The 11,191-nt window shown below is 35.1% G+C and overlaps 2 protein-coding genes across 3 annotated transcripts; both read left to right on the forward strand.

The window, feature by feature from the left end:
- Positions 814-4,908, forward strand: LOC107635148 (basic leucine zipper and W2 domain-containing protein 2). Its single transcript, XM_016338525.2, has 8 exons — positions 814-963; positions 1,428-1,451; positions 2,057-2,162; positions 2,275-2,343; positions 3,038-3,531; positions 3,859-4,120; positions 4,354-4,562; positions 4,655-4,908. Exons 1-8 carry the CDS (start codon positions 959-961, stop codon positions 4,719-4,721), a joined length of 1,236 nt encoding a protein of 411 aa, XP_016194011.1. The 5' UTR covers positions 814-958; the 3' UTR covers positions 4,722-4,908.
- LOC107635149 (riboflavin biosynthesis protein PYRR, chloroplastic) lies at positions 5,479-10,486 on the forward strand. 2 transcript variants are annotated; one of them, XM_016338526.2, is made up of 10 exons: positions 5,479-5,617; positions 6,045-6,503; positions 6,856-6,990; positions 7,198-7,297; positions 7,451-7,576; positions 7,653-7,966; positions 8,631-8,750; positions 8,978-9,223; positions 9,299-9,424; positions 10,013-10,486. In XM_016338526.2, the coding sequence occupies exons 2-10, from the start codon at positions 6,141-6,143 to the stop codon at positions 10,274-10,276; spliced, it is 1,794 nt and encodes a 597-aa protein (XP_016194012.1). In that variant the 5' UTR covers positions 5,479-5,617; positions 6,045-6,140; the 3' UTR covers positions 10,277-10,486. The 2 variants fall into 2 exon arrangements, with proteins under 2 accessions (XP_016194012.1, XP_016194014.1); XM_016338528.2 differs by having other exon boundaries at positions 5,487-5,617; positions 6,037-6,503.

Consider the following 11,191-nt stretch of genomic DNA (forward strand, 5'->3'; position numbering starts at 1 on the left):
GTACTATAATTTTTTAAAAATTATAAATATAAGTATATAATAATTTTAAATTTATCAAATATAAAATAAAAAATTTATACTTTTAAAAAATACAAACAAATTCTCAAAATCTAATGAAAGGAATGAGCTATTTACTTGAATAACCCGAATTGGTTAACCCAACATTCCCTTTGTTTCTTTTAGTTACATCTGTAACTTGCTTAGAAACTATCCATGTTCCTAACAATCCATATAATAAGCAGTAACAAAATTTTAAATTAATCTAGTGATTAGCTTTTTAATATTTAAATAAATAAATATTGAAATTTTAAATTTCGTTTTATTTATACAGTAATTTATTCGCTAACAATTTTTGAATAAAATTTAAATCTATAAACAATTAATTTTTTATTTTGTCGGATTAAAAAATAGCGTGAAAAACCAAAATAATTCCTTTTACATTATGCGAGCATAGAAAATGTATCCACCGACAGATTCTTGAGAGAATGAATTGAAGGAGTCAAAGAGACTCACAAGATTTTGAGGAAAAAGAGGCATCAAGTCAATATATCATGTTGTGTTATAATTTAAAATAAAATATTATTTTAAAAACTAATTAATATTAACTAAAAAATTAAATTCATAAAATGAATACTATTTATTTAACAAAAATCCTCATTTGTAATTTTTAACCATTGCAATTTTCAAACCCCAATCCTCACATGCCAAACCGACAATTAAGAGTAGTAAAGTAACAACTAATTAATTAATAATTAATCACGGAATTAACAATAAACAACGAATTAAAATTAACAATAAACAAAGAATACAACATAAATATTGGTGGCCGGTGCTGATCAAAGTTACGTTCCTTATTCTCTTTTCTTCTTCTTCTCTGTTTCTCTCTCTAACTTTCTCTCTCTAAAAAAGTAACGAGTCGCAGACTCACCGATCTTCCGATTCCTCTTCGTCTTGGTTTATGAGGTACTCTTCTTCCTTTTACTTCCACCTCTGCGATTTTGCTTCTGTCCTTATCATTTCACTGATCCAAGCTTTGCGATGCGATCTCGTTCTAGCTACCATCAAATATTTTTTTTTCGTTATTACCTTTATTGGATCGAAAATATTTCATCTTTTCTTATCTCGTGATCTTTCTTAGATCCAGAGGATTTAGATTTTAGAATCTTTGTGAAATTTTCCTGTTTCTTTGAGAAAGAAGAAAACCTAGCACTTGTTTTTTTTGGTGATAAATCTGGCACCAGCTGATCCGGCATCAATTTGGTGGTTCTGTTGATTTTAATTATTGACCTAATCATATCATGTTGTGTTTTCTTCGAATAAAAATTGTTCTTTTTTGTTTCTAGTCATGGAAAGTGTGTATAATGATTAGTGCTTGAAAATTATATACTGTTTAACCCCTTACTAATCGTGATTTGTGTTTCTTGCAGCTCGAAGGAGAGACCCACTCTTGGGTAAGTATTGTAATCTTCTTCTCCCCCTCTTTATGTTTAGAGTGAATACCCCCATCCTGACCCTGACAATTACCTCGAGAGTACAAGGAGGCCCTTAAGAAAAAAAAAAAACACCCAATTTTTTTTGGGACTGATTAGCCTGTGCAAAAAAAATAACATTGACTTTTTTGTTAAGGGCCTCATTGTCTTTTTGAGGTAATTTTCAGGGCTGTTTTGGGTTTTTCTCTTATGTTTATGTACGGTGGTATTGTAGATCAAGGGAGCAGTTGTTTTTTATTATAACAAAAAAAAAAGTGATTCTTTTTAACTAAAGAATCTTTCTTTCAGAAAACAGAATTTTAACTTTGAACATGGTACCTTCTACTCCTAACATCTAAACTTGTCCTAAACGAACATTGTTTTGTCACAGTTTAGGGTTACATAGTGTCAATACAGAATGGGCAATATAATATTCATATCAATCTAGAGATTGATCACTTAAGTCATGTTACTCTCAAATATTTCTGGCTATGTACATGTATAACATGGTCATGTTATGAGCTGATATTATGATGGTACTTCCTATATATATATGGGTTCTTATTCATTGTTGATCTCATTTACAGTGGCACGCGGATTAAGACCCGCAAACGGAATATTGCAGCGCCACTGGACCCTGCAGCATTCGCGGATGCAGTGGTCCAGATTTATTTGGATAATGCTGGTGATCTGGTAATATTACTGTTGCAATTTATATCATGTTTTCTTGACTGACTATTTTCATTGCGCACTCTCACTTATAGTGATAATTTCAATATTCTGATTTGGTGATTTATTTTTATAGGAACTTGTTGCTAAGAACATTGAATCTTCAGACCTTAACTTCTCAAGATACGGTGACACCTTTTTTGAGGCAAGTCAAACCCAGCTGAAAAATTTTGTTGAGATTTTTTTTTTAATAATTTGTCTCCATCCTATGGGTTTTAGGAGTGCACTTGGTAATCTTTGATTCTGGATTCCATTGTAGGGGGTACTTAGTCACATTATAAGTCATTGTCCTATGGTATCATGCTTTCATATCTGTAACTATTATGGTGGGCACGCTTAGATGGTTGACCTCATTTTCTAATTTGCGTGCATGCTTGTGCAAAAAATTTCTTTATACTCTCTGCTCGTGGTTTGTCTTTCTTTATAGTGATCGCAGTCAATGAGGACCCCAGTGGATGGGTTTTTGAGATGCAGGTTTATTTTGATATCATGATATGTATCCGTATCTAGACACAGGTCACAAAACAGCATAAGAGAGATCCTAGTTATCTTACGTTTCGTTTGTATTGTTCAGTGTTCACCATGAAGGGGCCATTTGTTTTCTTCATTGCAAAGCATATGCGATACATAGGACAAACAACAAATCATAGTTTCATTGTTTGGATGACGTGGGAGGACATTGGGTGTGATATTTTATTTCATACTTATTCCATCTAGAGCAACATCAATCAGGCCATTTATCAATGTGTTGTGATCCTTCAGCGTAGTTGATTACTTGATTTATGTACGACTTAAGATGTCCTGTGGATCGCTTACACCTCAGATTTTCATTACTGTAGGTTGTTTTCACTGGGGGTCGTACACAACCCGGAACTACCAAGCCTGATGAGGGGGAGCGCCATCCATACTCTATAATAGAGTGTGAGCCAAAGCGTGAAGTCATCTTACCATCTGTAATCTACATACAAAAGATTTTGAGGCGAAAGCCATTCCTCATTAAGAACCTCGAAAATGTTATGCAAAAGTTCCTCCAGTCCTTGGAGCTTTTCGAGGAAAATGAGAGGAAAAAGCTGGCAATCTTCACAGCACTTGCATTCTCCCAGAAGCTCTCTGGTCTTCCACCAGAGACCGTGTTCCAACCACTTCTTAAGGATAACCTTGTGGCCAAAGGGCTAGTTCTGTCATTCATAACTGACTTCTTTAAGGAGTATCTGATTGACAACAGCCTTGATGATCTTATTTCAATTCTGAAAAGAGGAAAAGTAGAGGATAACCTCTTGGAGTTTTTCCCTCCTACAAAAAGATCCAACGAGTCTTTCTCTGAGCATTTCAGGTAATTCTTGTTATCAACAAGTAGGATATATCAATACCGAGACTGTTTGGTATTGTAGCATGATGGATTTTATTTTTACAAGACATTGCTCTTCCAAAGTTTTTTATGTTTTTGTTTATTCCAATAGCCGGATGATTGTTTTTTCAGCTTATTGATTGTCTAATGTGGTCTTTTGCTTATCCTTGTCTTGCAAATTTTCTTTGAAGGTGGCTATTTACTTAGACTCATAGGCTATGGTGTTTGGCATGCCTTATTTTATTTTATTTTACTTTACTTTTACTCTTTGCTGGAACTTACATTACATGTCTGTTCAATGTCACCTTGTAGCAAGGAAGGACTAGTGGCATTGGTTGAGTACAATGAGAAGAAAATATTTGAGGTGAAACTTAAGGAAATGAAGTCTGCTTTGACAACTCAGATAACGGAGGAGGTTGATATATCTGAAGTAATTGAGAATGTGAAGGTGCGGGTCCGAGATGCTAAATTGCCAGATATTGAGGTTGTCCGGGTCTTGTGGGATGTTTTGATGGATGCTGTCCAGTGGTCAGGGAAAAATCAGCAACAGAATGCAAATTCAGCCCTACGCCAGGTATCTCTCCAACCTGCTTCATCTATACCTATTTGCGTATTGCTTAGCATCTGGCATGTGTTTCATTATGGCATTAATGTATGCCGCGTTTATTTGTTATAATAGGTAGTCCCGTTTATATTGATTGAATTTTCCATTTAATAGCTTATCAAGAAAAACCATTTGATGAATTGGTTTCTAACGCGTTATTGTAATGAAAACCGGTGATAAAATTTGTGTATCTTATGATGAAGGTAAAAACCTGGGCAGAACTGTTGAACACATTCTGCACCACTGGGAAACTGGAGCTAGAACTGATGTACAAGGTACAAATGCAATGCTACGAAGATGCAAAACTGATGAAGCTGTTCCCGGAGATTATTAGATCGCTCTACGAGCAGGATGTGCTGGCTGAAGACACCATCCTTCATTGGTTCCGCAAAGGAACAAACACGAAGGGCAGGTAATGCAAGCCGGAAAACATGACACCATATAGTGTTTCCTTTCCCCCTCTATTTTGGTTTTGACTCAATTACATATTTGGAACTGGTACAGGCAAACCTTTGTGAAAGCATTGGAACCCTTTGTGAATTGGCTGGAGGAGGCAGAAGAGGAGGAATAAGTGTGATAGCATTTACATTACACCAAGCCCTGTGGATGGCTCTTGTACCTTGTTATTGTTATGAGATATTATTGGCTCCTTAGTTTGATCTGCTTGGAATGGCACTTTTTATCCTATATTTCACTTTGTATTTGACTCTATTGTGAGTGAGTGTTAAATAATGGGATGGATTCCTTGTGACCCGCTATGCTTTCTATCTTCCTTTTTTCTCTTTGTTTTGGTTTATTGCTATTTAAAAAGAAGTCCTATCAAATTTTTATTCTGTTTTTGAGAATTATGTTTGTCGGACAAATTGATCTTTTTCTTATTTTGAAAAATGACTAATTTGTCTCAAAGTATTTTTTAAATCTAATTGTTGTTATAATAAAAATTGATTGAAAGTGACAGGGATAGGAGTCAATCTATTCCTCAAATTATACTATTAGTAAATTTATTGTTAGAATAATATATATGCAACAATGGTGGGAAAATGTTTTACCTCAATACATCGTGAATCAACAACAAATGAGGACACATTAGAGTGCTAGATCATATTAAAATCATTACCAACTCAGAGGTTGTGAGTTGTGACTTGTGAAGTCGAACTGAAAATTAAGAAAGATCGAGAATCAATTTTGTCACGGACTATTACTGATAAAAAAAAGAATAAATATTAAATAATAAAAAACAAAACAAAACTTTAATTAAATTAAATAATAAAAAAAATATTTAAATAACCTATCAAAATTTAAAATAATACGAACTATTATTTTTCTCTATCATTTTTAATAAATTAGAGTGTATGTAGTCGCCAGCCTCCTCTTTCTTCTTGCATGTTCAACGCCACACGTGACCTGCACGTGCATCTCGTGCGAGATTGGCCTCATCACTGTTTGAGAATTGAGAATCACCCATTGGTACGGTAACATTTTTCTCATTTCTTTGTTGTATCTAAACAAACTTAAAAAGATATTTTGAATATTCTAAACTTCTTAGAATCGTGGATTGAATAATGGATTTTTGCCCTCTGCATTCGGCGTTTTTGTTTGCTTTTGCACACAAGTTGTATGATGAAATGCCTCATAGCTGATATGGTCACTCACCGATAGTGCAATGATATTAACTGACTAGTGAATACTGAGAAGGATTTATCAAGAGTAATGGGACAATGCAATTCTGAAATATAAACTTTTTGTATTGCTACTGCTACTTGCAAGTTGTTGAAATTTAGAGTTAGAGTGATAGAATGCTAAATTCAGATAGTGGAAGAAGAACACGGTGAAGAACACACCCAAAAGGGAGGTTGGTTCTAACACAATTCTCTCACTGATTGCAGTTAGGCAGTTAGGATCCACTATACATGTTACAGAGATACAAAACTCAAACTGAAACAGAGAGTGAAGCAAGCTACAAAGACAAGTAAGCTCGTGAGTGTTGATTATGGCGTTGTGTCTGAATCTCAGCCCGGTCTCCATTATCTGCAAATGTATGGCAAAGGCATCATCCCACAGCACCTCAAACAATGGACCTCATGCCTTCGACGCTGCATTTGTCCGACGTGCAGCCGTTCTTGCTGACAAGTCTGCTGGCTTAACCTCTCCCCACCCAAACTTTGGCTGTGTCATCACCACCCCGACTGGCGCAGTTGCTAGTGAGGCCTACCTATATGCTCAGGGCACCACTCCTGCCGAGGCACAAGCTGTGGCGGCTGCAGGGGAGCTTTGCCGCGGGGCCACTGCATACCTCAACATGGAACCTGGTGATTGCCATGGCGATCATGCAGCTGTTTCTGCTCTTGTTCAGGTTTGACTTTGTTTTCTTTTTGTTTCTCTAAATTTCTAGTCCACGAAGAAATAAATCTTTGGGTACATTGATCCTTGGAAAAACTTCAGCATAGTTTCTGAAAATTTAGAAAGGTCCTGTTAGTCTGTAAATATGACATTTTAAATCTTCAAATACTGTTAAATTTTTTCTCTGTATCAGGACGCACATGCCCAATATTGTATTTTTTTTTTCACGGATAAATTTGGTGACTTAGTCCTTACCAAAATTTATATCTCGTTTGTCACTGGTGTACAATGCTATTTGTTGTCTCTAGTTTGTGCTTGTTGATATTTGATATTTTATAAACGACCATGCCTGTGAAACCAACCAGGGAGGGGTCAAAAGGGTTGTCATTGGAATGAGGAATCCATTGCAGCATCTCAGGGGCAATGCTGTGCGTGCACTGAGGAGCCAAGGTTTGCAGGTTGATCTCCTTGGAGAGGACCTCACAAGCAAAGTTATGGAGGTGTGTGCAATTCACCTGTCACCATCATCATTACCTTCTTTGTATGTTAAATCTTTTTAGTTTCTGTTTGAATTTGAGGAAGAGAGAAAATCTGCATTATTGTTTTATTGAAATGAAATATTGGTTTTCTAGTGGAGATTTACAGGGTTGATTGATTTACTTTTTCTTCACATATTCGCATTGGCATGCTCTTTGTTTTATTTGCAGGATGCCCAAAAAGCTTGTATTCTTGTCAATGCTCCTTTAATTTGTAGAGCTGCTTCACGCGTTCCCTTTTCTGTTCTAAAGTATGCTATGACCCTTGACGGTGAGCTTTTATTCATTTTTCCTAATTAGTTTTTTTAATTTTGTTCTCAGTTTATACAACTTAACTAAGGGCCACCAATTCTGGCAGAATATAAAACTTCATGGTTACACACTACACTGTTTTGAACTGCTTATGTTTCTTTTGCTGCAATAGGGAAAATTGCCGCCAGCAGTGGCCATGCCTCATGGATAAGCAGTAAGCAATCTAGAAATCTGGTTTTTGAGCTACGGGGTAGAAGTGATGCTGTTATTGTGGGTGGAAACACAGTACGGAAGGACAGTGAGTATTACCTTTTCCACCCTACGAAACTAGGGATGTGAATTTTTGTGCCTTATATCTTTCAAAATGTAATCAGATCCAAGACTGACTGCCAGACATGGAGGTGGGCATATGCCTATTCGTATAGTAATGTCCCAGACCCTCAATCTTCCAGAGGAAGCAAACCTATGGGACATGTCTGAGGTTTCTACTATAGTGGTAACACAGAGAGGTGCAAGGAGGAGTTTACAAAAGCTGCTTGCATCTAAAGGAGTTGAAGTTGTTGAATTCGACATATTAAATCCACGAGATGTTATGGAGTATTTTCATGATCGAGGATATCTTTCAATATTTTGGGAATGTGGAGGAACATTAGCTGCAGCTGCTATTTCATCTGGTGTAATTCACAAGGTACTTGTTCTTCTCAGTTTTCATTTTTTTTCCCCCCTTTGTGTGGGTGAAAATGGAAGTACCGTTTATTATTAATATAGCCGTAAGCAAGATATTCTTGTAACCATCTTAATGCTTAGTAGTAGATTATAGACTGATTAAAAGCAACAGTCCTGTTATGGATAAACTTATGGATAATCACGACGCCCCTAGCCTTGTTAACTAAATCCTTTTCGATGTTTTGAACATCCACCAAAATATGCATCAATGATGCTCTATCTTTAGGCCACTTGAAACGGGTAGGTGGAAAAACCAAATGGAAGTTTTGCATGAGCCTAACATGATAATGAATTTTCTTGTCTTTATTTTAATTAACACAAGTAATTAAGTTCTATGGGAAATAAAATTTAACACAAGAATGAAAAGAATCTTCCTTTCATCTGTGACAATCCCTCTATAATCCTGGCCTAGTTGTTTTCATTTGTATTCTACATGTGGATGTTTTATTTAGGGGATGGGGTTCCATTTTCATTGGTGAAGTCACTAACACTACAAAACGCTTCATTTGTATGGGCAACTGTACTTCTTGGTGTCAAATTCAACTTGAGTTATTTTGGCTTAGTTGAATTTATCATTTTTTGAAGTTTTAACATTGTTGGGATTATGATCACATTATTTCCTGCAGGTCTATGCATTTGTTGCTCCTAAAATCATTGGTGGAAAGAATGCACCAACTCCTGTGGGTGAACTTGGGATGGTTGAGATGTCTCAAGCTTTGAATCTAATTGACGTTTGCTATGAGCAGGTTAGTAGGATCGGTTCACTTTTCCCTTAGAAGTATTTTGCTTCTTTTCTTCTTTTAAAAAGTAATAAAGTATCATCTGATCTAAGTGTTTAACATTGAATCCATCAAATGTTTCTACCATTGGATAATTAAAGTGAAGCAATTTCACAAAAAAAATGGCCTTGCTCTTGATATATAATGCCTTGCCATTCTTTAATGAGGTCATGTTATTTGAAACTGTAATCCAGGTTGGGCCTGACATGCTTATCAGTGGATTTCTTCAGCCCTTACCAGACATATTGCCTACTATTCCGTCACTCGATGAAACTTATGCTGTTGATCCTACTGTCTCACCATACGAGTCAAGCATCATATTTTTCTATAAAACATGGGATCCTTATGGTGCATTGTCAAATTTCTCTCCCCATCCCATTCAAATGCCTGATGAAAATGGTGATAATGTGACTTGGTTGAGTGTGGAGCATTACTACCAGGTACTTGCTTTTTTGTGTAGCCTCTATTCTATCTTTGCGGTCTTGAGTCACTTACAGATATAATTTGATGATTAGGCTCACAAGTTTATTGGTATGGATGATACTCTTGCAAGAGATAGCATTGAAAAGATTAAATCTGCAAAAAGTCCAGAAGAAGCTGCAAAAATAGGAAGGTCAATGCAAAGGAAGCGACCTGATCTGGTATCATCCTAAGCGATTCTCAGACTCTTCTGAAACACTCTGTTAATACATAGTTTTTTCATTTGCTGGCTCAGAGACAATTTGGCAACTGTTATTTTCCCTTGTGGCTTATATTCTTTACTAGCCATATATGATTCTATGAATGTAGTAACATACTGAAGATTGGATTTACAATGATAAATCAGTTTTTGTACAGTATGTAGCCATTACAATTTTTCCAACTCTAATATAGTAATTTTCTAGGTTTGTTGCTTTGATTATTCCCGGAAAGATGTTTTTTTACTAGGTTTATACATTTGTTTCTGCCATGACTTTGGTTGTATTTCAATTCATAATCCTTCTTTTGCAGTGGTCTTTTTTTAGTTATCAAAAGCATATAAGAAAGAAGCAAAAACTATTGGAGGTTTCTTATTATATGCAAATTGTAGTTGTTGTTGTTACTATAGTATATGCTGGTTTATGAATTCAAAAATGTGGCAAGTTATTTTATAACATACATCAGATTCAGCGACCCCTGTTATTATGTCTAAGCATGTGTTCCTTCTCCTATTTTTGTAAGAGGATTGAAAATTACGTTTGGGTATGCAGGTAAGGCCTGATTGGGACAACATAAAGATTGATGTCATGTACAGGGCACTGAAATGCAAATTCTCGACATACCCACACTTGAATACCATGCTTCTTTCAACCACCGGTTCTGTTCTTGTCGAGGCTTCGCCACATGATTTGTTTTGGGGTGGAGGTCGAGATGGAGAAGGCTTAAACTATCTTGGTCGCTTATTGATGAAGTTAAGATCAGAGTTTCTTGGCGAGTCGTCATCATCATGCGAGTCCCCTAGTATAGCCGTATAGCTATGTACAGAGCCGCGGGAAATATTATACCGGTAAGAAATTTGGATATTATGTATGAGATTTTAGGTTCATACCTTATTATTTCTGTTGTACAAAAAGAAAAGAGGGAGAGAGAATAATTATGTTGTTGTAAAAAAAAGAAAAAGAAACACTACATCTCCATCTTATTAATCTATTAATCAAACCTTTTTGGTTTGATTTCTTTCTCTGATATTTACCATTTTCATAATATTATCACTTTCTTTTTGGAGTTATGCATAACTTTATTTGATGGTTTGTGATGTTAACAACTTAAATATGGTTATGAGAATAATCTGCTTTGAGAAGAAATAATGGATTCATGTTTAATCAAAGAAAAATGCTACTTCAGGATATAGCTGATGATGTCAAAAGAGTTACGGTTAGAACATGATGTCTATGAGTGTTATTGAAACCTCTCAAACTTAACTTATGAACATAAATTGGAAGTTCGTACTAAACAAGTAAGAGGCTAATCATAAAGTTTTCTCTCAACAGAAATGAGACAGAATGATTACCTCATATGACCATTATTTAGAATTTGTTGAACATGAATAATATCACTTTAATCAGCTTCGTTTATTTATGAATGAAGTTCTTTTAATATTAGGTTTTTATTCAATTCTGAAACCTTAAACCTAAAAAAAAATAAACATCACTAAAAGTCTCAAAATAATATTAGGAGTAGGATATTTTTTTATTCAATTATTAAGATAAAATTAGAAGGATTGAACATGAATTGAAAAAAAATATATAATTCTTTATGTCTGATCTATCAGATTTGCTTCTTATATTGTTGTTAAAAGATTTCTATATAAATTAAAAATCAGTCAGTAAATAAGTTATTATATATTTGTGTATATTTATATATGTTGATTTACATATTTTTTTAATTAA

The sequence above is a fragment of the Arachis ipaensis genome, chromosome B04, assembly GCF_000816755.2.
Source record: "Arachis ipaensis cultivar K30076 chromosome B04, Araip1.1, whole genome shotgun sequence".
In the NCBI taxonomy this organism is placed as follows: Eukaryota; Viridiplantae; Streptophyta; class Magnoliopsida; order Fabales; family Fabaceae; genus Arachis; species Arachis ipaensis.